The 27,308-nt window shown below is 40.6% G+C and overlaps 1 protein-coding gene across 4 annotated transcripts in view; it reads left to right on the top strand.

Annotated features, from left to right (window-relative positions):
- Positions 1 to 27,308, top strand: part of LOC126278176 (protein cappuccino-like) — a 350,827-nt gene that overhangs the window by 309,563 nt on the left and 13,956 nt on the right. For all 4 annotated transcript variants that reach the window (XM_049978073.1, XM_049978075.1, XM_049978076.1 and 1 more), the window contains 4 exons: positions 6,159 to 6,288; positions 12,923 to 13,015; positions 13,100 to 13,151; positions 17,797 to 17,946. In XM_049978073.1, coding sequence (XP_049834030.1) covers positions 6,159 to 6,288; positions 12,923 to 13,015; positions 13,100 to 13,151; positions 17,797 to 17,946 — 425 coding nt within the window. The remainder of the gene's footprint in view (positions 1 to 6,158; positions 6,289 to 12,922; positions 13,016 to 13,099; positions 13,152 to 17,796; positions 17,947 to 27,308) is intronic.

Here is a 27,308-nt window from a genome sequence, read left to right as displayed (position 1 = left end):
TTTATTTTATTTGTGCTAGTACTGGTAGTGCTATTATGAGGGTTAGCTGAAAAGTGTTGCCTCCACATTTTTTTATGTGAAAACTCTTAACCATATTAAATAAGACAAATGTTATTAACATTCTACATCTTAATTCATCATGACTACATATTTATTTCTCAACATAGTCACCCTGGTGATGAACCGATTTCTCCCAACAAGAGATCATTTGATTGATACCGTCACTGTAAAACTGGTTCACTTTGTTGGCAGAGCCACAACCTCACCTCTGTTTTCATCACCTCTTTGCAATCATAGTGAAGTCCTCAAAGGTGTTCATTAAGTTTTGGAAACAGACAAAAATTGGATGGGGCCAAATCAGGACTCTTCGGAGGACAATCAATGACAGTGAACCTGAGGTGTCGGATTGTTGCAACACACGTGTCTCTTCTGCTATTGTCATGCTGAAGGGGAGAGTGCTCCATGTGTGGATGAACTCTTCAAATTTGAAACTCGATTACTGCAAGCTGTTTCTTATGCACCGACATACAATAGTTACATTACACAGTGCCATATAACATGCTACAAATCAGAGGCCTCTAGCAACAGAGGGCTGCAATTTTGTAGGCATGAAGAATAAAGATGTAGAATCTTAATAACATTTGGTTTGTTTAAAAAGTTTTAAGAGTTTTACCATAAAAAAAATGTAGAGGCTTCACACTTCAGCACACCCTCGTAATTCTTAGTCAGCATAATTCTGTCCAGTGGTCCAGGATATATCTAAATCCTGTTTCATATAATCTTCATGTTTCTATTATTACCTGTTATAACCTTTAATCACAATAATTGCGTGGATTTTCACACTCTCTCTTAGAAACAATAGCTGATCACATGATTACAACTCAGTCTCTCGTATTCGACTGCTGTGCCGTGACATGCGGCCGGTGCTGTTCGTAGCTAGGTGGCGCTCCCGCGCTCATCTGATTTGCGGAGCGCCTCTATCGCCGTTTGTGCGTACTGTCGTGGCGGCACTGTTAAATGTCGTGGCACTATCACAACACTTTTCCCCCCTTCAAAAAAATAAACACTCACTTCCTTGGAGACATGGACAGCGCAGAGACATCCATGGCCTCTTGTGAGGCCCCGAGGAGATCCCGCGCAGAGACACGGGAGTATGGTCGAAAATGTCCAGGACGGAAGCTCGTGCGAGGAACGTGCCTCCTGGATGAGATGATGGGTGAAAACTCCGGAGCAGCATCCATAGGTGTCATTGACCTGGGAGTGTGCTCCAGCAAGATGGGTCCCGGAGAAGGCGGCGTCGCGACTGGGGCCGGTTCCGGAGTACTTGGAAGCGGCAGCGACGGCGGCTGCATCAACACGGACGGTAGATCGGCAGCAGCGACAGGACTGGCGTCTCAGGCTGGTGGAGGCGAAGGATGGGGCGGTGGCACCGGCGTGGCCACCACCCGTGGGCGCATCTGGCCGTAATGGCGAACAACCGTGCCGTCGCCCGTACGGATTTCACAAAGCCGGCGGCCGCGAAGAGCCTTGACCACCCCTGGAATCCATATAGGGCGAGATCCATACCCTCGTGCCCACACGTCGGCGCCCACCGAGTATTTTCCCGCACTAGGGGACACAGTACAAGGCCTGACAGGGTGAAGCAGGTGCAGTAGAGTGCGCGGTTGGCGGCCATGCAAGAGTTCAGCAGGGCTGCGATCACCCAGAGGCGTGAAGCGATAAGAACTCAGAAATTGCAGCAGGGCGTCATCTGTGGAAAAATCACTAAGGAATTTTTTCATCTGGCATTTGAAAGTGCGGACAAGGCGCTCGACCTCCCCATTCGATTGCGGATGGAAGGGAGGTGCGGTAACATGATGAATCCCTTGTCCAGTACAAAAATCACGGAAGGCCTGCGAAGAGAACTGAGGGCCATTGTCCGTGACGATCGTGGATGGAAGACCTTCTAGCGCAAAGATTTTGGACAAAGCCAGCGTCGTCGCCGCAGTGGTGGGCGACGGACATCTAACAACAAATGGAAACTTCGAGAAGGCGTCAATCAACAGTAGCCAATAAGTACCGAGGAAGGGGCCAGCAAAGTCGGCGTGCACCCGTTCCCATGGCTGAGCTGGATCAGGCCACGGAGAGGGCATTGTACGAGGTGCCGCCAGTTGTTGAGCACACTGGCCACATGCAGCAACCATATGGGCGATGTCCGAATCAATGCCGGGCCAATAAACGTGCCTGCGGGCCAGGGACTTAGTCCGAGAAATACCCCAATGGCCTCCGTGCAACAGTTTGAGAACATCTTTGCGAAGAGAGGCTGGCACCACGACCCGTGGAGATGCGCCATCCGTGGCCAGAAGAACAACACCATCACGAACAGACAGACGAAGGCGCAAGGCATGGTAGTTGCGAAGGGGATCCGATGCCCGGCCCCCGGTCCTGTCTGGCCAACCTCGTTGAACAAAACCGATCACCCGACGCAGGACCGGGTCCCGCGCAGTAGCTGACGCGACGTGCGAACCTGTAAGTGGAAAGCCCTCGACTGCACGACGTTCTTCCTCATCAATGTGGAAACAGAGGAGTTCATCGCGATCGAAAACAGGGTCGGGGCCCATCGGCAATCGCGACAATGCATCCGCGTTTGCGTGCTGGGCCGTGGGGCGATAGTGAATCTCATAATGAAAACGAGACAAGTATAAGGCCCAACGTTGCAGGCGGTGAGCTGCCTTATCCGGAAGTGACGCCGAGGGGCTGAACAGAGAGACCAGCGGTTTGTGGTCGGTGATGAGGTGAAACTTAGAACCATACAAAAAAACGCTGAACTTTTTTAGAGCATAAATGATAGCGAGCGCCTCCTTTTCGATTTGAGAGTAACGCCGTTGCGCCTCGTTGAAGGTCTTGGAAGCATAGGCAATGGGTCGTTCCGACCCATCCTCATACCGATGGGCGAGAACAGCCCCTAGGCCATACTGTGACGCGTCAGTCGCCAGAACCAAGTGCTGACCCGGACGGAATGTTGCAAGACAAGGCGCCGACTGCAAATGAGCCTTCAGGCGGACAAAAGCCTGCTCACACCCGTCGGACCAACAGAAGGGGACGTTTTTGCGTAACAGCTGATGCAGAGGATAAGCTACCGCTGCTGCGGATGGAATGAAGTTGTGATAATAAGCAATCTTGCCTAGAAACGCCTGAAGTTCTTTGACCGTAGACGGCCGGGGTAGAGCGTTAATGGCCGCAACGTGCTCACGGAGAGGGCGTATGCCCTCACGGGACAACTGGAAACCAAGATACTCAATGGAGGGTTGGAAGAACTGTGACTTGTCCAGATTGCACCTCAACCCAGCCGAATGCAAAACCCGAAACAGTGAACGTAAATTACGAAGGTGCTCCGCAGTGGAGGCTCCCGTGACAACAATGTCATCCAGATAGTTTATGCAGCTGGGAACGGAAGCCGTGAGCTGTTCCAAAAACCGCTGAAAAATGGCCGGTGCGCTAGCGACGCCAAATGGTAATCGCTGGTACTGATACAACCCACAAGGAGTGTTGATAACGAGAAATTCCTTGGAAGTAGCGTCCAACGGCAACTGATGGTACGCCTCCGATAAGTCAAGTTTGGAAAAGAACTGGCCCCCAGCGAGCTTGGTAAACAACTCCTCAGGACGAGGAAGAGGATAAGTGTCAATGAGGCTCTGAGCGTTGACAGTGGCTTTAAAGTCACCACACAATCGCAGACTCCCGTTTGGTTTAGAAACCAACACGATCGGCGATGCCCATTCGCTGGAGGTAACCGGAAGGAGAATCCCTGAAGCTGTTAACCTGTCTAGCTCAGCCTTGACAGGTGCACGCAACGCCACTGGAATAGGGCGTGCCCGGAAAAACTTAGGGCGAGCCGTAGGTTTAAGAGTAATGTGGGCTGCAAAATCCTTGGCACAACCCAGACCAGCAGAGAACACAGACGAAAATTCACAACACAATCCATCAAGCTGTTGATACGGAATGTCCTCAGATATGAGGTGCACATCATCATCAATGGAGAACCCAAACAACTGGAAAGCATCATAACCGAACAGGTTTTCAGTGCCCGCATGATCCACCACATAAAACGTGAGGGGCCGAACAACAGACTTGTAGGCAGTGGAAGCATCAAACTGGCCCATGATAGGAATTTTCTGCTGATTATAAGTCCTCAGATTGCGCGTAACTGGAGACAAAGGAGGGGAGCCCAACGCCAAATACGTGCGAGAATTAATGAGAGTTACTGCAGAGCCAGTGTCCACTTGCATGCGGATGTCTTTATTCAGAACACGAACAGTAACAAACAACTTATTTGTTTGAGAAAGCACACAGTGAACATCCATGTCCGACGCCTCGTCCTCGTCGACAGGAACTTTATGGGACTGACACACAGAAGCAATGTGGCCTTTTTTCCTACATGAATTACACGTGGCCCAACGTTTTGGACACGCTGCCCTGTCGTGCTGTACGAAACAACGGGGGCAAGAAGGAAGCGCGGAACGAACCGGCTTCTGTGGTTGCTGGTTTCGCTGCGAGCGTTGCGGCCCAACGCGACGTTGTTTACGCGAGTGAACCGCCGCCACATCTTCGTTCTCCTGTGCAACAGGCAAATTGTCCTTGTCGAGAGTTGACTGTACAGCGCCTACATCACACCACGCGTCTATTTGCGCGCCAGCAGCGTGAGACACTTCAAAGGATTGAGCGATGCTTAGAACTTCCGACAACGACGGGTTTGGCAGTTGTAGGGCACGTTGCCGAACTTCTTTATCAGGAGCAAGCCGTAGAATAGCATCCCTAACCATTGAATCCGCATAAGACTCGTGATGAGTGTCCGTGACAAACTGACATTTCCTACTCAGGCCATGTAGTTCTGCCGCCCAAGCCCGGTAAGATTGATGGGGCTGTTTACGACACCGGTAGAACGCCACGCGGGCTGCAACGACGTGGGTGTTTGTTCGATAATAGGCAGACAATAAGTCACACATTTCTTGGAAGGACAGGGAGGCTGGTTCCCGCAGAGGGGCTAACTGAGATAGCAGCTGATAGACCCGAGGGGAAATCCAAGATAGAAATAACGACTTACACATAGGAGCGTCGACAACGCCGAAAGCCAAGAAGTGTTGCCGCAAACGCTTCTCATAATTCTCCCAGTCTTCAGCGGCCTCGTCGTAAGGAGGGAATGGAGGCGGAGAAGAGGAAGACAGACGATGAGTAAGCGACGTCGACAACGCCTGAATCGCTGCCGTCAGCTGTGTTTGTTGTTCAATGAGCGCTTGCATAGGCTGTTCCATGTCTGCCCCGTCACGAACACGCAAATCCACAACGCGGTGAAAATATCCCGACCTCGTCGCCAAAAAGTGTTATAACCTTTAATCACAATAATTGCGTGGATTTTCACACTCTCTCTTAGAAACAATAGCTGATCACATGATTACAACTCAGTCTCTCGTATTCGACTGCTGTGCCGTGACATGCGGCCGGTGCTGTTCGTAGCTAGGTGGCGCTCCCGCGCTCATCTGATTTGCGGAGCGCCTCTATCGCCGTTTGTGCGTACTGTCGTGGCGGCACTGTTAAATGTCGTGGCACTATCACAACATTACCATCATCATCATCATCATCATCACCAGTATCATTATACTACTACTACTACTACTACTACTACTACTACTATTATTATTATTATTATTATTATTATTATTATATACTTTTATGGACTCACTGGACTGCTTTAGTCATTTGCTGGTAATCTTCTTTGATGCATAGATGTTTTGTTCCTTCCAAATTTCCCAATATCTTTTCATTCATTCTTTCCTCATGTGTAAATAACCTTTTCATTTTGTGTCATTTGTCTGTTTTACAGTAATTCTTATTTTCGTACTACCTTTTGTTCTGTTTTTTATTAGTAAAATTCATTTCATCCCAAAGTAACTGTGATGTAAAAAGCACTATGTGCTGGTTTGATGTAACATTGAATTTTGCAGTCCTAATTTCTCTCTACCCCTGCCCCAGCTTTAATATTCAACAGTGAAATTTTGTGTTATGTTGAAAACTCCTAATGACTGATGTAAATAAGTGTCAATGTTTTCTAATGAAAATGTTGTAATGTGGTCAGCATCTGTAACATTTTTATTAACATAATTGTTTATATTCATTTCTAGAAATGTGATGATCCATTAAATCCTGAAATGGCTTTACCTGTGCCCGAACCAGGAGATATTGAAAGGGCAGCAGTTGTTCATTTTGAGGACCTTGCTGCTGACTTACAAAAACTGGAGAGAGATTTGACAGGTATCATTATATATTTATATAATAATGATAAATAATTTTTGTGCAATTTTACACTAATAACTTATGTTAGTAATTATGTTGATATTTTATCATATATACATATATATCTACATCTATTGTTCATAAGTGACCTTGGCGGAGAGTTCTTCTGGTGCGGCTGTATTTTCCCCTATTTCTTGTTCCATTCATGAATCACAAGCCTAAAGAGTGATTGTTGGTAAACCTCCTTATGAATAGAACCCACATATTGCCAATTTTCTTTCTTTTTTTTTTTTTTTTTCGTTCCCAGCCTTTCTTTGACAGGGACCACTTTGATTTCTTTGTTGTTATCAGGAAACAAGGTTCAAGAAAAGTAAACTGTGTCAATTTAAAAATAAACGTTTATCAAAACTTTTAACAAGTTCACTAAAATCAAAAGAAACATGCATTAACAGTACTATCATCATAGAAAACTCAACATTTTTTTAGCAGAACATTAAATTTAGCTTTTGTCAACATGATTTTTGAGCTTTTATCTTGTCTAAAATTTCTGTAATCTTAGATCTAATATTACTACTCAAAGCTACACACACATCATCAATTAATTTCAGTCACTTCCTGGACTTGTTTTTAATTACCAGAAAAACAGAAAACCCTTGTTCACATAAATAAGTTCTGAAGAGGGCAAGGATATTTCAAAAATTTTTGTGTATGAAACTGCTTTTTCATGTCCAAACTCCCCAAGAAAATCAGATTTAGATGCATCCCTACAGTTTCTATCCATTTAGAATTCAGTGAGCTCTTCGCGAGTTTCTTCTGCAACTTTTCCAACATTAGTGCTAAAAGAGCTACAAATAAGTGTATCAAGTGTTATATTCTGGAAATTAATGATTGAATTCATTAGCCAACATTTTCAGATGGTTCTTGATGTTTTCTTGTCTGCTTTCCAAAGTAAAAGTCAAATTTTTAATCATCAATGAGTACTCTTAATTCCCTGAATGTAGAATAATTGTTTTCTACAGTTTTACCTATCCATAATTGAAGTTTCCAAATTAAGGCACAAAGTTTATCTTTAAAGATAAATATATTTGAAATACCTCCTACATGTCTGCTTCTATAACCTTCCAACTGCAAGTTTAGCTTATTCAAGTGTGTGAAAATATCAGTATGATAAGCCAAATACATTTGAGATGTCTGATCAGTAAAGTGCTCTAGTCAGTCTTTTATTTTTTCCTCACCTGGAAATAACTGAATCTCTCCTCTGAGTTAATATAATCTTCCCAGCAAGTTACTTTTTGACAGCAAACAAATTTCTGTGTGGAAGAGAAAGGACTCATGGTCAGAGTCCATTCAGTGCAGAGCTTTTTCAAAAGAGGGTCTTGGAAGCCACTGCCTGGGAATATATTATACAGTGTGTTGTTAATACTGAAGGATTAGTATGTTTTATTAATGTCGCAAGACTCAAGCATGATCCTAGCATAGCTGGAGTGCCATCCATACAGAAACTGAGGAACTTTTTGCACATAATTTTAAGCTTCGGAAAATATCATGTTGTTATTTTGATGTCATCCAAACCTCTGAATATCATTTCTTGTTCCCGCAAAATCAATAATATTCTTCTTTGATTATGTTGTTGTCATTCAAAAAGCAGACAAATAAAAGTAACTGACTACAGTGAGAAATGGTAGTTGATACATCAGAGTGCAAACCACAGCATGGCATTTTTTTAACGCTTAAAAGAAGTTGCTCCCAGATATCATATGACATTAGCTTAATTAGAGCTTTTACCATGTTGTTCAGAAGTGGTTCTTTTTTTCCTAACCCAACGACTTCTTAAACAGCTTTGATTAAACAAGGTTTCATGAGTGCTTTTCTATTGTGTGTGTCTTTTTTTGATTCAACTATCAATTTCAGTATATTAAACAATCTATTAATGTTTTTCCCAGCCAGCCACTGTGGCCGAGCAGTTCTAGGCGCTTCAGTCTGGAACCGCACTGCTGCTACGGTCACAGGTTCGAATCCTGCCTCGGGCATGCCTTTGTGTGATGTCCTAAGGGTAGTTGATTTAAGTAATTCTAAGTCTAGGGGACTGATGACCTCAGATGTTAAGTCCCATGGTGCTTAGAGGTGTTTTGTTTTCCCAGTGGCACAAATCTTGTACTACTAGGCCTGAGTTTAATTTTTGCCAGAGTCTCTAATTTTCCTTCAGATAATTCTTTTGGTTAGTGAGAGAAATTAGAATGGAACATTTCTAAGTGGATGAGTTATGAGTTACATTTCCCTATGATTCTTCCTGTGAATCTCAGCCTGGCATCTGCTTTTCCTACTATATGTTTTATGTGGTCATTCCACTCAAGATTGCTCTGGATAGTTACTGCTACATATTTTATTGTTAGATACTGATTCCTGCAGTTTTTCATGAGTAGCGTGGTTGTACAGTAGTGGCTTTCATTTCCTATGTACGCACAATATTTTACATTTATTGACACTCAGGATCAACTGCTAGAACCTGCATCATCCATCACCCCTCTGTAGGTGATTCTGCAATCAGTATTGTCTTCTAACATTCTACTTTCTTATAGACAAGTGCATCATCTGCAAACAGTCTTAAAGGGCATCTGACACTTTCTACTAGATCACGTATACACTTTGTAAACAACATAAGTTTTATCACACATCCTTGGGGTATTTAAGAAATTACCTTTACATCTGTAAATATGGTTTCTTCACTTACTCTCTTCTAGGTGTTTAGTTGTTCTTTCAATTCTTGCTCACTTTCTTCCCAAATCATCACATCATCTGCATATGCTATTTTTTTCGTATCATCTGCCGTTGAGCCTTGGTGAACTTTCCTTTCTATATTAAAAATCACTGGTGAGAGCCACTTCTTTGCTTAACCCCACTTCCTTTTATAAACCATCCTGGTTTTAGCCGTCTATCATAACACAATTCAGGCATTTTGTATGTTTCTGATTCTCTGTTTCATTCCTTTCGACAATGTCAGGCTATTTTTGTAGATGACATTTTTGTTCTTTGAAAATGTCATAATGTGTGAGCATAAAAAAATGTTCCCAAAGTTGACAACAAATTGATGTAAGTGATATAGGCTTGTAATTATGCATCAGTTTGATACCCTTGTTGAAAACGGGAATGGCCTGAGCTTTTATGCAGTCTCTTCATTCCTGTTAGGGGAGCAGAAGATTCATTTTGCCTAATGTCTGTAGAATCACACATGTCCTGATGCCTTTCCATTGTTGACCAGTGTCAGTTCATCTTCCATCCTGTGATCATCTCAATATGTACCATACCACCATTTTTGTGATGATTTTATTAAAAGGTGGAACCATGTTATAACCTTCTGTGTTGTAACAACTTTGGAAGACCAGAATCAGTATTTTGATCTTCCCTTGGTAATCTTCAATTCTAGTGTCACTGAGCAATCGAATAGATGATTTTGATCTCCTTACTGACTTTGCAGAAGCCCACAACTTATTATGATTATTATTCAGGTAGTTAGGCAAAATTTTACATTTGCTCTCCTTATTCTTATTTTGCCTTTATTCTGCTTTTTAGTGTCAACTAGGCTTTTACTTCACTTGAAATGAAGCTCTTTGCATTCATATCAACTTCCTAACATGGCTATTTAACCACAGTAGGTCACCCCATCCCTCATAACTTTACCCAGCACACAGTTATGGAAGTGCTTTGTCCAATGCTGTCTCCAGCCAGAGTGTTGAGTATTTGATGTTGAGTACTCAGACATCTTCATTCTATATTTTGTTACTCCTGCAAAGCAAAAATATTTTCCTACTGTTCTTAACATACCTCGTAACATATGAAGTCATTGGTATTATGTTTCACATTCAGGCCCTGAATGGGCCGATCACTCTACACTGACTGCCTTGTGATCCTTGGTCAAGGGTGTCATTGGATGTTGTGTGGAAGTGCATGTAGTCAGCAAACTGCTCTCCCAGTTGTTGTTGGGTTTTAAGACCTTGGAACTGCTACTAATTGGCTGAGTAGCACCTCAGTTGGCCTCATGAGTCTGAGTGCACCCTGTTAAAGTCTTCCCATCAAGGAAAAATCATTGGCCATACCAGGTTGGCCATACCAGGAGTTGAACTGGGATTGACCACAAGGCAGTCAGCTGTGCAGACCGCTCAGCAATGGAGGAGGTCCACTGGCATTATCACAAATTAAATGAACTAATATGCTCATCTGTGTTAAATGATTTGTGAAGTTCAGATCTGTTAGTTAGTAGAAGGTCCAACACATTACCCTCCTGAGTCAATTTTCTAAGTGCTCAAAGTAATTTCAGACAACACATTCAGGGAAATGCCACATGAACCCCTTTCTCTGTTACCATTTGTAATTGCATGACTCTCCTATTCTATAGCTGGCAAACTCGAGTCACCCCTTGTTATAGTATCATGATCAGGAAACTTACAAGCAATATTATCAAAGAATGCCTGCAAGCACTCTGCCACTAAACTTCTGACATAGGTTACCATCGAACTTCCAACTTGCTGGAGTAATTGCAGAGCAGCAACGTGTGTTAATCAGTACAACAGAAAAGCAGCCAAAGTTGTGAATTTCATTTTTATTTTATTGATAACTAGTCACGGGTCAGGACACATTTACAAATCTTCCTACAGAACAGAAAACGAAAATTACAAAATTGTTAAGTGCATGTCCATGAAAAAAAAAAAAAAAAAAAAATTGTTTCAAGATATATGTACCATATAGTAAAAATGGTATTTCTCAAACCATAAGAACCTTGATAAGATAACAGACATATACATACAACAGTGCAAATGAACAGTTACAGAACATATGGGTAACTGACAGTCTACTCCTCCTGCTGCCATAAAGAAAGCTTGGGAAGGGGGCACCCTGTCAGGATGTAGGAAATATCTTTTTTACTTATTGTAACATTCTCCAAACATTCAAATACTTTAACTGATACAATGACAGTTCAAGTCAACAGTAAAATTAATTCTTTTAAAAGTTTTTACCAAGAACAGTAAAATACTTTATCACTGAACAGTGAAGCACAGCAGTGCCATAATGTTATGTAAAAAAATCATTAAATGTGAATACCACCATTAGTATTAAAAGAAAACAAATAATAGGACACTCAAAAATCTTCATCACCCTGATTTTTGATAAGAATTTTTAGCATATTGCAGCCCCATCAGCAACTGTGATAGACTAATATATTGAAGAATTTGCATCAGTAGCACAAATTCTCTGGTCTTTACCAGGTTTTGGCTACATTAATCTAGCCTTCTTCAGAAGCATAAAATTACTATAACATGCCAGAGTAAGGCACAGTCAACATTAAAATTAAAATGTATACTTACACACTTTGTCAATGAGGTAGGCAATTTTTTCTTCTGTAGTGTGAACTACTCTGTGATTTTTTAGCTTGGTTCCATAGTGAAATGTGAATGAATTTAATAGTTTCTAAATTGGCATCTTCCATATTGTTAAGGTTTATGGTAAATGGTCTATGTAACATACAATGAAGTAAAGTTTTATAATTGCGGGAAGTCATAAGTAGAATGCAAACATGGAAGAGAATAAAGATGACCATTCACCAATTAGGTTCACAATGTCCTCCTATGGAGTGTGCGCAAGCACATGCGCACACAGACCTAATTTTGTTGTAGAATTGCTATCTGAGTGATACGAGCAGTTATCATACGGACGGGATAAAAGCATACAGGAAGAGGGTAGGGGCAGGTATTGGCTAAGCAGGGAGAGGACAAAAATAAGAGAGTTCACAGATGGAATACTGTGAGGGTAGTTTAATTGATGAATGATTCAAAATATAGTGTAAAGCAGTGAGGGGAGATTGGGAAAGGGGGTGGAAAGGCATGGGAACAGAGACAGAGGTAGGTGTAGGATGAAGGTTAGCGGAAACTGAGGGATGTATTGTAGGGAGAGCTCCATGTGTGCAGTTCAGAGAAGTTGGTATTATACATGGGGGAGGGGAGAAGAGTGGTGGGGGTATAAGATTCATGTGATATGGATTGTGAAATAGTCATTGAAGTGGAGCGTATTGTGATCAGTAGCATGCTCTGCTACTTGATGGTCAACTCTTCTCTAGGTCACTGTTTGGCAACAGAAATTTATTAAGGTAGACTGCTAGTTGGTGTACATGCCCAGATAAAAAGCTGTGCTGAAGTTTAAGGGGCAATATGACATTGATACTTTCACAAGAAACTCTGCTTATGGTGAGTTTGAATTATTAGGACCATATGCGAACATGACGCAATGTTCCAGAAATAAAAAAAGATATATTGAAAATGATGAAGACATTCACTAGATCACATTATCCTATTATGTTTGTTTTCCTTGTCATTCAACTACTAAATAATTCGGTGTTGTACGTCTATCATTAAACAGCCATAAAAGATATTCTTCTGTCCAATTCTGTGTGGTATGTAATGTGTCCCTGTTACTCAATTCAAGATATATTTTTGTAGTAAACTACTTCCTTTAGTGGATAAATTTCTTAAATTTGATTTGAACATTATTTCTTTCTGTGACCACTGTGATAATGTACTGTATACTCTTGTTCTGCAGTTTTTACATAGCAAAAATGTAGGAACTGCTGTGGATTACTCATTGTTTTTATTTTTTTGTACAGCATGCAGCAATAAAACACAAAAAGTTATTGAGGCCTCTTCAGAAAATAATTTACAGCCTTTCAAGGATAAGATGGAATTTTTTATAACAAGAGGTAATAAAACATTATTATTTTGAAATGTGTTGATTTTAGAGAATGTTGTCTTTGGGATTTTAAAGGATATTTCTTTCCTTGTAGCCAAGAAGCAGCTGCTTGGTGAAACAGAAAATTTAGAGGAATGCAAGCAAAAGTAAGTGTAGCTAAAAGACATCTAATTACAAAATTTAGTCCATAAACATTCAGATGTTGCCTTAGAAAATACACACATGTGAAATAGGGTAATTTATTGTACAGAATATATTCACTGTTTAAGCATTTATTGAAGTATCTCACACTACAAACTATGAGAACTGCTGATAATACGTAGTGTTGCAGTAACTACTCACACACGCACACCACCACCACCACCACCACCACTGAAAGAAGAACACCTGGCACTCATGTGACCTTCCACCATTTACCACTGAAGTGGTATTATGTGTCCGTTATTTGTGTAGAATCCGAAGATTAAGATTGGTTGATGTGTAGGCAAGACTGCAAGGCAGGAAGAAGCCATCATGTCTGGATTTGCCCTTGACCATACTGTGAAAGAAGGTGGCCAATTTGTCGGTGTGTCAATATCAATGCAGACTGCCTGATCCGGATTTGTCTCCAAGGAATGATGTACCACTCGTGGAACACAGCACACGAGCAGTGGTTTTGAAAAGTTCCTAACCAACAGAAGCTGCAGATGAGTGTCACACCATGTCAGTCAGTTTCAAATCTGACAGAAATTGCTGCTATCTGTGGATCCAAGTCAGTCTCAACTGATTACTAAAAGGACACCATGAAAGGAAATTGATATTTGAAGTCAGGTGCTTCACTAACAGTTATATTGTTCACAGGTGCATATAAAACTTCACATCTTAAATTCATCATAGGCTCCACCCAGTCTAAATTTTGCCCCTTTCAAATAAAGTAAGATGTCAAGTGTACCAAAGGCCCAATAAAACATTTAAACTACACTGTATAGAGATTGCAAATCAGGTTCTGTAAAGTTTTGTGAGTGTTTTCTGTACCACAATGTGAGACAACTCATTGACTTTTACTGTGAATGTGCATCAGGATGTTTATTCCAATATTTTTGGTGAATAAATTATGGCCTTTCTTCTACATCTTCATGATGTGCTTACTGTGGACACATCTTCCAAATCCGCAGCTCGTGGTCTCGCGTTCGCATTCTCGTTTCCCAAGCACGGGGTCCCGGGTTCGATTCCTGGCAGTGTTAGGGATTTTCACCTGCCTCGAGATGACTGGGTGTTTGTGTTGTCCTCATCATTTCATCCTCATTCATGAAAGTGGCAAGATTGGATTGAGCAAAAGTTGGGAATTTGTATGGGTGCTGATAACCAAGCAGTTGAGTGCCCCAAAACCAAACAAACATCTTCCAAGATAACAACATTTGTGGTCAGAGAGCTGCATATATGTGTTCCTAATTCGGCAAACACTCCAGCACACCACTGCATCTTCACTGGCCTGCTAAACAACCCTGTCTTAATCAGTGGCAACTGAAAAAAACTTCAAAAGTCAAGATCACAAAATTTTATTAGATGACGAGTTACAAAAGAGCAGTGCTGTCATCATTGGATCTTATGCTTATTGAATATATAACATCTTATCCATCAGTGTTAGAAGTCACTTCAAAACGCATCTGTACACCCCACCACCATGCACTGTGAAGCAACTTGTAATAGTGAAGGATAATATGTTTAAAAATTCAATAAGCATAAGATCTGATGATTAAAGCACAGCTGCTCATCCAACAAAATGCTTTTTCAGCAATCTTGGCTTTTGAAGTTTCCTTCAGTTACCATACATTTCAGATTTCCCCCAAACTATCCAAGTCAGGAACCCTAATACTATCAAAAATGTCTTGGACTGTTTGGAACAAGGGGTAAAAATACAGCATTCAACATTTTTCTTAATGTAATTGCTATGTATTATATGATGGTCTAGATATGGCATAACTTATCAAGGCCAGAAGCAATTTTAGCAAGTTCTCCTGGGTGTGACTAATATTTTGTCTGGTATGCTTATTACCACTCATCAGCTAAATTTAGTACTTGATAAAAAATTCCTCAGTTCTGAAAAGGAACAAAGATGTATTTTGCAAATCATGTTCTGAAGTGATAAAGTTAATAGCTAAAATCAAACAATGGAAAATCGAGGATGGAATGTAACAATATTATGAAAAGGGTAGTTGCTACTCACCATATAGTGGAGATGCTGAGTCGCAGATAGGCACAACAAAAAGACTGTCACAAAATGTGCGTTCATCCATAAAGGCCTTTGTCAAAAATACACCCACATACACACACACACATGTGTGCAACCACAACTCTCACACACATCATGACCTCAGTCTCTGGCAGTTGAAGCCAGGCTGCGAGCAGCAGCACATGATGGGAGAGGCAACTGAGTGGGGGCAAGGAGGAGACTGGAGTGGGGAGGGGGAGGGATAGCAGGGTATGGGTGGAGGACAGTAAAGGGCTGCTAGTGGGAATATGCAGGGACAAGGTGAAGCGAGGGTAGGGCAGCTAGGTGCAGTCAGGAGGGTAGACGGAGGACAGGGGAGTGAGGTGGGGAGGTAGTGGAAAAGGAGAGATATAAAAAGACTGTGTGCATTGATGGAATAGAGGGCTGTGTAGTGCTGGAATGGAAACAGGGAAGTTAATAGCCATATTTTCAGTAGCATATAAGATTAATTATGCAAAGAAACATATATAATTTTATGAAGATACTGAAATTTGCTTTTAACTTACTCAAAGAAACTTGAAATAGGAAAAAAATTCATTTAACAAAGCACTGATACCATAAAATTATTGCAAAATTGTGTAACTATATCTACTATACTGTCATCAATTTTGAAGCTTATCAAGTGATCATTTTTCACTACACTATTCAACTGTACTGTTGATTGTGATTTATTTGTCCTTAAACTGGACCCTGTGCTAAGCAGCTTTTTGATTCCATGTAACAGTTCTTGAAATGATTCATTACTTTCATTGAGAATAGTCAAATCTTTTGCAGGTATTACTCATAACAAGTGCCCCCTACTTTTGATTCCCATTCTGAATGTTAAATTTCTCCATTACCACCTTCAACATCTACACACAAACTGTTCAAACCACTGTGAAGTGCAAGGCTGAGTGTACTATATGTTATGGTTTCTGCCCGTTCCAGCAGTGTATGGGCTGCAGGAAGAATGTGTGCTTAAATGCCACTGTACATGTTGAAGTTAGTCTAACACTGCATGTAGAGGTTTGAAGAATATTTCTAGATACTGGTTTTTGAAACATTGAGAGTTGGCTTTTGTGAGATAATTCTCATCTGTATTCAAGAATTATCCAATTTAGGTATTTCAAAATTTCTGTGACAGTCATCCACAAGTCAGACAAACGCATGTCCATTCATGCTGCCCACCTTTGACACATGGACCAGAAAGCAGTGATTGTCTCCTACCCCCGTTAAACCAATTTCAATTTACTGTGTTGTGTATATCCTGACTTAAAAATTTTATTTGGATTTTGATACCTGCAGACACTTGTCTGTTTTTTTTAGTTAGTACTCATTGTCTTCAGATTTGTGAATACTGTATTCCTCATTGTGTGGTTAAAGCGTTTCTTTCTCCAATAGATTCCATGGAAGTATCCTGTCTTACTGTGGATTAATGTGCTTGAGGTTTAAATTGCTGATCTGATCCCTTTTCTCTCGTTCAATACATTATTTAGCAAGTAGTTCAGTAATTGGAATTACTGACTGATAGTCCAGTAGTTCCCATGTGTATATTTAACAGCATCCTGCATCCTGATGATCTCTGTTAAATACACTAGTGCACCTCCTGTTTGTATCATATAAGTTTTTAGCTCTCTCTCTCTCTCTCTCTCTCTCTCTCTCTCTCTCTTTCTTTCTTTCTTTCTTTTACTCTCCCTCTCTCTTTTTCCATTTCCCTCACCCTCCCCAACCCCACCCCACCCCCTCACCCACCCATCCACCTCTGCTGAGTTCTGTATCTTCAACACAATACTAAATTACATCTGGTTAACATTTTTCTTCTTTGAGAGCCAGTCTATCAAAATACTAAATTATTAATGATTTTGCTGTAATACTGAATTCTTCTCTGTATTTTAGTCATAGTTGCTGGTGCCAAATTCTTTGATGTTAATTACCAAGATCAACCTTTGCTTGCCATTCCTACAAAGTTGAAACCAATAATAAGTGTATATAATACACTGTGCATACTAGCTCTGAAAAAATGTACAGTGTTTTATTTAGTAACAAATTGTATTGTATCATTTGTATAAATCATTTAAGTGTTATAAACTTCTAGGTGAAAGTTTGGCTTAAATTACATGAAGACAGCTAAGAGCACCATTACTCAAGAAATTACTCAAGAAATTAAAATGCTTGTTAATTACTGTAAGCAGCCCAGTTCCTGATACAGAGAAATTTGTTTTAGGGAGAAAATTAAGAGAGTTGTAGGTTTAATTGCCATTTGTTTCCTTAATAATTCATTATAGTGGCTGATCATTCCCCAGCTGCCTTGAAACATTCTTCTGTCCTCCTTAATCTGCTCGTAAGTTTTTTACATATCCTACGTTTATAGTGCTTCATGTCATCATGGGTTGATTTGTATTTTTGCCATTACTATTGTTTCCATTATTTGGAGGTAAATAGCAATAAAGTAATTCAAATGAGTACCCATTGCAATACTAATATTACTATTTGAAGAAAGAGGTGTTCATTTTCTTATGTGTGCTATATACTTGTATAGTTAATTGTTCTCTATGCTTCAGGTTTTATGGCACAATGGAATTTTATCAATACCAGCCGAAAGGTAATAAAGAAGATGTAACACCTAAAGATTTCTTTGCTTTGTGGCTACCATTTTGCTGTGATTTCAAGGATATATGGAAGAAAGAGCAGCAGAGGTTAATAAAAGAAAAGTAAGTAACAAACTTGTTATGTAAATTGAAAGGGGGATTTGGGGTGTGTGTGTGTGTGGGGGGGGGGGGGGGGGGGGGGGAGGAAACAAAGGGGAAGGAACTAATTATGTCATTTGCACTGGGACTTTGTGCAGAAAAAGCATTGACAAGTGTATATGCTTGCCGGACCAGACTCAGAGCCAGGGTCTCCTGCTTTCAAAGCAGTTGTGTTAACCATTGAGTCACCAAAACACAGTGATTTTTGCAAATTCACATACTATCTCAGCATGCTCGCTGGCTGACCCACACTCCAGCCAAGTATTACCCATGTGCAGTCCCCGTCTATGCCTTCCGTGCTTGCTAATTTTAGATTCCCACTGGATGTCAATCATTAATGTGTATGCACACTGAATGTTACAGATTTATTGCCCATCAATGCGAATTAATTACATGAAACTGTGGTATCTATTCTTTTGCGGTGTAATATAGGTAGATTGGTACTAAGGTGATTATGTAGTTAATGTGATTTTTTACTTTTTGTAGCTACTCAACATATAACAGTAGCACTCCTTGTGCGCAAAGGAAATAAAAAACCAGAAGAATCAGATGGCTCAATGTACTTTTGTAGTAGAAATTTTTGCAGAAATTATAGCATATATTTATACTTTCAACCATTGGTTGTGGAATATGAGCAGTTGTTCTTCTGCAAACAAGTATGCATTTTATTCTGTATTTGGTTCCTTACTTAGGTTTTCATTTTATTGCTAAGAATGTACTAAAATGTACCTTAAATGCATTTTACTTTTTCACAAATTGACAAGAGTGAAGACAAATAAACCATGTGTTTTCTCAGGAACTAGACTTCCCAAAACAGCTAAATAAAAATGTTCTTGTCATTGTCACTGTTGTCCTCATTAACCTATTCCTTGGTGCTTCAGTATGTGTCTTATCATACTATACCTTTTTTGTCGAATTATGCCATGAATTTCTTTTCTGCCCAATCTAATTCACTATGTCACCTGATCTAGCCCTCTAACCTTCAGCATTCAGCTGTAGCACCACATTTCAAAATCTTCTGTCATTTTCTTGCTCACATTGTAAAACATTTGCAAAGAAAAGACTTCCCATATTTACATTGGTATTCAATTTTCACTTAATTCTTTTTCATAAAATCAAACAATTGCATCTCCAGGTAGGAATGTCAGCAATGTAGGAAAAGACAGATTGCTACTTACCGTAAAGATGACACACGAAGTTGCAGACAGCCACAATTAAAAGACACATATAGCTCTTGTCCACAGTCTTCACCAGTAAAAGAGAGGCACACACCATTCACACACACAAGCAAGCACACCTCACACCCACACAATCACCAATTCCAGCATCTCGCAATAAATGCAACATTGCATGGGGTGCAAGCAACAATCTGGAAGAGATGGGGAAGGGGAAAGGAAAGAGGAAGGAGAAGGGGAAGGGGTGGTGTACAGATGGCGAGAGAGATGAATGCTGTCTCGTGGAGTGTGCAGGGAATAGAATGCCAACAAGCACAATGTTAGCAGGTTGTGGGCAGGGAGGTGGGGGAAAAGGAGCAAAAATAGGGGAGGAGCGGGGAAAGAAAGGGTGGATACATTGGTAGAGAGCTGCAGATAAACAGGGTGTGAGATGAGAATGGGGAGGAGGTGGTAGGATAGAGGGGGTAGAAACTGTTGGGTGGAAGGTGTGGGAACAGTATTTTACAATAGACTGAGGCCAGCATAATTATGGGAGCAGAGGATGTGTTGTAAGGATAACTCCCATCTGCGCAGTTTGGGACAGTTCAGAAAAGCTAGTGGTAGAGGGTAGGATCCAGGTGGCTTGGGTAGTGAAGCAGCCATTAAAATCAAAAATGTCATGTTCAGCTGTGTGTTGTACCACAGGGGGGTTTACTTTTTCTTGGCCACAGTTTGGCAGTGGCTGTTCATCCTGGTGGGCAGGTTGGTCAGTAGTCATATCAATATAAAAAGCTGTGCAATGATTACAGCAGAGCTGTAAATGACATGGCTGCTTTCACAGGTGGCCTGGCCCCTGATGGGGTGGAATAAACCTGTGATGGACAGGAGTAGGAAGTGCTTGGGGGTGGATTGGACAGGTTTTGCACCTTGAGCAAGGGATTTGGATTGAGAGTAGCTTGGGGTTGGAACAGGATGTTGTGCAGATTGGGTGAGCTACAGAATACGACTTTAGGATAGGTGGGAAGTATCATGGGTAGGATGTCCCTCATTTCAGGGCATGATGATATGTAGTCAAAACCTTAGCAAAGAATGTGGTTCAGTTGTTCCAGTTTGGAGTGGTATTGGGTGATGAAAGGAACACTCCTTTGTGGCTGGTTCTTGGGGGTGGTGGGAGGAATGGGTGTGTGAGGGGAAATGGCATGACAGACCTGTTTGCAGACCAGGTCTGGGGGATAATGCCTGTCTGTGAAGGCCTTGGCGAGACCCTCAGCATACTGAGCATAGAAGTTTTTGTCACGGCAGATATGCAATCCACAGGTGGTCAGGTTGTACGGGAGGAATTTTTTGGTGTGAAAGGGATGACAGCTGTCATCCCTTCCACACCAAAAAATCTCTCCAATCCAGCCTAGCCACCAGGGGATGGTGTACCTGCAGTGACAAAAACTTCCTTGCTCAGTATGCTGAGGGTCTCATCAGGGCCTTCACAGTCAGGTACTATCCCTCACACCTAGTCCGCAAACAAATCTCCTGTCGTGCCTTTTCCCCACCCCACCCCCAAGAACCAGCACAAAGGAGTGTCCCCTTCATCACACAGTACCACTCCAAACTGGAAGAACTGAACCATATCATCTGCATCTTAAGTGTTGTGAAGCAAACTCAAATTACTTATGAAAGGCAAGTCTTCCAGTCCAGATGGTATACCAATCATGTTCCTTTCAGAGTATCCAGACACAAGTGCCTTTTTTATCAATCATATACAACTGCTCACTTGACGAAAGGTCTGTTCCTAAAGACTGGAAAGCTGCACAGGTCACACCAATACTCAAGAAAGGAAATAGGAGTAACCCATTGAATTACAGACCCATATTACTGAACTCAGTTTGCAGTAGGATTTTGGAGCATATACTGTACTCAAACATTATGAATCACCTTAAAGAAAATGACTTATTGATACACAACTGACACGGATTCAGAAAATATCATTCTTGTGAAACACAGCTAGCTCTTTATTCCCATGAAATACTGAGTGCTATCGACAAGGGATCTCAGATCGATTCCATAGTCCTAGATTTCCAGAAGGCTTTTGATACCATTCCTCACAAGCGAATATTAATCAAATTGCGTGCATATGGAGTATCGTCTCAGTTGTGTGAGTGGATTCATGATTTCCTCTCAGAGCGGTCACAGTTCGTAATGATACATGATAAATCATCAAGCAGAACACAAGTGATATCTGGCTTTGTGCAAGGTAGTGTCATAGGTTCTCTGCTGTTCCTAATTTTCATAAATGATCTAGGTGATAAGCCGAGCAGCCACCTTAGATTGTTTGCAGATGCCAATGGAATTTACTGTCTAGTAAAATCGTCAGACAATCAATTCCAATTACAAAATGATCTAGAGAGAATTTCTGTATGGTGCGAAAAGTGGCAAATGGCAAGGTCATCCATATGGGTACTAAAAGAAATCTGATAAATTTTGGATATACAATAAGTCACACAAATCTAAGGGCTGTCAATTCAACTAAACACCTAGGAATTAGATAGATAATATTGTGGGAAAGGCAAAACTAAGACTGAGCTTTGTTGGCAGAACACTTAGAATATGTGACAAACCCACTAAAGAGACAGCCTACATTACACTTGTCTGTCCTTTGCTGGAATATTGCTGCACAGTGTGGGATCCTTACCAGGTGGGATTGACAGCAGACGTCGAAAAAGTGCAAAGAAGGGCAGCTTGCTTCATGTTGTCGCACAATAGGGCTGAGAGTGTCACTGATATGATACATGACTTGGGGTGGCAGTCACTGAAACAAAGGCTGTTTTCTTTGTAGTGAGATCTATTTACGAAATTTCAACCACCAACTTTCTCTTCCGAACGTGAAAATATTTTGTTGACACCCAACTACATAGGGAGAAATAATCATCATAATAAAATAAGAGAAATCAGAGCTCGAACAGAAAGATTTAGGTGTTCCTTTTCCCACATGCCATTCGAGAGTGGAATGGTAGAGAAGTAGTATGAAAATGTTTCGATGAACCCTCTGCCAGGCACTTAAGTGTCAATTGAAAAGTAACCATGTAGATGTAGATTGCATATCATTGTGCCCTGAAATAAGGGACAATCTACCCTTGATACTTCTCACCCCTCCTAAAGTCATGTTCTGTAGCCTACCCAACCTCCACAGCTTCCTAGTCCATCCCCAAGTGACTCCCAATCCCAACCCCTTGCCACAAGGAGCAAATCCCTGTGGAAGACCCAGGTGCAAAACCTGCCCAGCCCACCCACCCAGCACATCCTATTCCAGTCCTGTCACAGCTTTGTCCTACATTATCAGGGGCCGGGCCAGCTGTGAAAGCAGCCATGTCATTTACCAGCTCTGCTGCAATCATTGCACAACTACACACTTGATTTCAATGGTTGCTCCATTGCCCAAGCCATCTGGATCCTCCCTCCACCACTAGCTTCTCTGAGCTGTGCAGATGGGAGTCATCCCTACAACACATGATTATCCTGGTCTCAACCTACGATGACATACTGCCCCTACATCTTCCACCCAACAGTTTCCACCCCTCTGTCCTATCGCCCCCTCCCCATTCTTATCTACCAAATTGTTTGTTTGCAGCCCTCTGCTAATGCACCCACCCATCTTTCCCCACTTCTCTCCTTTTTTGCTCCTTTTTCCCCATGCCCCTGCCCCACAAGCTCCTGATGCTGCACCTGTTGGCATTCTAGTCTCTGCACACTCCATGAGACAGCATTTGCCTCTCTCTCTACCCATACACCATACCTGCCTCGCCCTCTCTAGATTGCTGTTTGCGTCCCATATGATGTATCATTGCAGCTTGATATGCTGGAGTTGTCAGTCATATGTGCATGAGGTGTGCTTGCTTGCTGGTGTGTGTGTGTGTGTGTGTGTGTGTGTTGTGTGTGTGTGTGTGTGTGTGTGTGTCTGTTACTGATGAGGGCTGTGGCTGAAAGCTATATGTAAATATCTTTTAATTGTGTCTGTCTGTAACTTGGCAATTCTTTTTTATGCTAAATAGCCATCTTTTTCAGAAAAGCTTTTCTTGCACCTGCCATTCGTCATTTGACATTCTTCTGTTTAATTCTCCTGTGGTTAGTTATTTTGCTGCCCAGATAGCAGATCTCATCTATTACTTTTAGGGTAAATTATATAAAACACTTACCTTAGAGTAGCACAAAAAATGAACTCAGATCAAACTTAACTGAGATGTTTGCATTGTATAAACTTTAATGATATTGTTTTGCCATGAAATAGGACCAACTTTGATTAGCAAAATTAATTAGAATGAATCAAGCTCAATTGCAGTTTTGAGTTCCCCACCTAATGACACTTCAAAAGAATGGATTTGCATGAAGACAGAAGTAAATAATAAAGGCAGTACTGTTAACACTTCTACTGAAGTTCAGAATATTTTTTCCCTCCAATTTGTAAAGTTAAGTTGATGAGAATACTGGTGATGCAAATAATGATTGCAGACATTAATTTCTCCTACAGGAAATCTTGGAGACAACTCATAATTAATGTGACAAAATTTTTAAGTATTTCATGGACACTTAAGTGGTGCAGTAATAAAGAGAAATTAGAATTATTTTCAGTAAAAATTAAATATATGGAGTTTGACAACAACCAATAATGAATCAATAACTCTTACTTAAGTGGTCTTTACGCTTGAGTAGCAGTAACTATACATTTTGCATTAAATTCTAGACAAGTCAGTGGGCACTGGTGGGTGATATATTAACTACCAAATGCCCACATGTTGTTAAATAGCTGTGGCAGATGCTCATCTATTGATGAATGGAAATAGCAGCCACATTTGAATCAATCAGAAAAGTCTTGTTATCGGCTTATAATTAAAAGTAATTGTGTCTTGATATCTTGGAGGTTGCATGCTTGAGTCGAGGTCACTCCTAAACAGTGTTTGATAATGTACAAAATGTCAAGTGGCACAGTGTTGGATGACTGATGTACCTAAGCAGACAACGCCAATGTTATATCTGCCACTCTCTACATTGACAGAGAGCCTGTAAACTACAGAACTTTTGTTCGCACAAAATGCCGCTGAAATCCATGGCAAACAACATGTAACATGTATGTCTTCATCATAGTCAGTAAACATCTGAAAGTCTGATACATTGCAACAAGATGCCACACTTACGTACAGTTTGTGTTGATAATCAAAGCTGCCATTTTAGACCAACACTAGGCGGCCATAAATAGGGACAGAAAAAATATCACTTTATTTTGTAGCCAAATTCAGTTTTTTTTTTCAAAATTCAGTGTTAATTTGTGCAACATTCATTGTTATTTTTTGCCAACATTGATGTTATTTTTTGCCAACATTGATGTTATTTTTTTGCTTTTTTTCCGAATTCGGTGTTGCTTTCTTTCTGAATTTGGTGTTGCTTTTTGGCTGAATTCGGTCTTGCTTTCTTGCTGAATTCGGTGTTACTTTCTTGCTGAATTCGGTGTTACTTTCTTGCCAAATTCGGTGTTACTTTCTTGCCGAATTCGGTGTTACTTTCTTGCCGAATTCGGTGTTACTTTCTTGCCAAATTCGGTGTTACTTTCTTGCCAAATTTGGTGTTGTCTATTGTGCTAAATTTGGTGTTTTTTGTCAAATTTAATATTGTATCTTGCAAGATACAATTTCTTTTTTTTTGCCAAATTCTGTGTTATTTTTGCTACTATTGTTGACATTTTTATTGACAGATCAAAGTTTCTTATGCGTGAACCAAACTGTCAATTTAAGATTATATACAAAACTCAACCTTGAGGGGAGTAGAAGTCAAAATGCCGTTGTAGCATTCATAAATATCAGTTGCCAAAATTAGTAAACTGCCATCCTCAGATTTACAACACTTTCATTTGGAAAAATTACTGATTTTATTACATCTAATAAAAATTATCAGTCACACGTTATTTTGCGAAAAACTGCTAATTTTGCTTTATTTTTCATATTATCATTTTTCCTATCCCTAACAATGAAGATAATTATTGTGACATTCACACTGTTTTCCTAGAATTCTGAGCCAGTGTGCTATTGAATGTTCTTTGTTTCTTCACTCCCCCCCCCCCCCCCCCCCCATCCCCTCTCCCTCCAGCCAATATCTGATCATTTTGATGTTTTTTTGCTGTGGGAATTATTCTGATTGTTTTCCTCCATATTTGCCTACTATGCTAACTTTTTGAAATGCCAGTACTAAAAAACGAAGTAGTCACATCAGGTACTGGTGATGAAAAAGGAATGCCATATGGCGATAAAAGAACCTGGTTCGCCTCAGCAAACTCATGTGGCACTATAGCTGGAACTGTAACTAACGTCTTACAATACACTTTCCCAAGTCACAATAGTTTTACAGTTGAAAACCTGGCAATGAAGGGAATAAATAAGAACTTTAAAATTGGTGTTGATTTCAACCAAAAAGATAAAATAATGGACAACAGTAAACGGCCAAAGAACTTTGTGATAAGACATTTTTTATTCCAGAGGATGCTCAGTGGTGCTCCAGTGCATTAAATCTCAAAACTAAAAACACTCCAGTAGAAAAGGAAATGGCACCATTGCAAATATGCAGACTTTCTTATAAGCAGTCCAAATGCAGTGCCCCAGGATAAGACTTGATGTATTATCACTCTTTGGTGAGGAAGTGAGACCCAGCGTATAATGTATATCTGAACAGTAGCATGTTCAACTACGAATAGAATGCTGGAGAGATGTTGAATATCTGGAAATGATAACATATTATAGGAAACTACTATCCATGGCAGCGTATCTGTGTATGCAAATAATAAGCTCAATTGAATCAACTTAAATAACTTCTGTATAGATTTGGACATAGAATTAACAGCCCATCAGTTGACTGCTTATGAGCTTCCTGTGCCATAGGACTGTGTCAGATGTTTATCTTTCCTGTTACTTGTCGCTGTATTGTGGACTTTGTCTTATCCACAACCTGCTTGGCTTCATCAAGAACAGACATTTCAGTTGTTATATAGTTGTGTGGGGACTCATTCTCAGGACTTGTACTTAGTTGGTTTGTGTAATAGATAAACAACTGCTACTGAAAGATGTGTGTTTCAATGTTGCCATTTACAACACCAATTAAGGACACTTCAAGATGCTAACTTAATTGTAATCTGTGTGTACTGTTCCCTAGAAGGAAATTTTGAAAATTTCATCAACCTATTGGAAAGGTGTCTCTGTAACCTAGTGCACCTAGGACAAAGAATCCCCTTGTGTGGTGTCGTCAACATCCACGTCAGAGAAGATAATATAAAGAGAGAGATTTTATGAACTTGGTAAGCTGCTAAAGACAATTTGTGGGAAATTATATGTTAACAGTGGAGATGTATTTCTTGACACAACTGTCGCAAACCTAAACTGATGGTACTACAAAATTGACCTCAAACTTGCAGATCACAGTGCAGTAATCATCACGCTATGGCTAAAATCAATGAGTACATAACAAGTTCTTGGCTGACATCCAATTTCTGTTTTCAGAAATTGGGTTGTTACAGAGAAAAGTTTAAATGCTTTCACAGCTACATTGGCACAAAATATTTGAAGATTGGCTATCAAATGATTCATTCAGTTGCCTGTTCCAGACCATTAAAGTCAAATTTGAAGAAAATTTTCCACTAAGAGGTACTCAATTGTGAAATCAAAATGCGTACAGTAAACTGTCAAAGTAAAGAGGTGCTATATCCCTAGACTAGCTGAAATAAAATGCATTGTCTAGATACTAAACAATAAGGTCAAAGAGGTAAAGATATTGACATTAAGGGTAGACTGTACAAAAATTATTTATTGGCCAAATGGATTTACAGAAAGGCAGTAAAAAAAAGAAAGAAAGACAGCAATACCAAATTTATTGATAAAGCTCGCATTCCTTGCAAGGTAGTGTGAGGTCTGTTAAGTTACGTCAGGTCTGAACCTCATTCTGTTAACCCATGTTTACTATTGTGCAATGTAGAAAATTTTTGAAATTTTGTTCATTTTTTAAACTAAGGTCAAAAGTGACCTCTATTTGGCAATGTTTATACAGATAGACCTTAGTATCTTGTTTCCTAATGTAGCATCAACAGCATCACCTTATTTAACTAGAAAATATTCTACTGCTCATGTTTTAATTTTATTTGTGCTC

The sequence above is a fragment of the Schistocerca gregaria genome, chromosome 6 (genome assembly GCF_023897955.1).
Source record: "Schistocerca gregaria isolate iqSchGreg1 chromosome 6, iqSchGreg1.2, whole genome shotgun sequence".
Taxonomy (NCBI): Eukaryota; Metazoa; Arthropoda; class Insecta; order Orthoptera; family Acrididae; genus Schistocerca; species Schistocerca gregaria.
The sequence above is the reverse complement of the archived record's forward strand: the minus strand, read 5'-3'. Positions and strand labels throughout refer to the sequence as shown.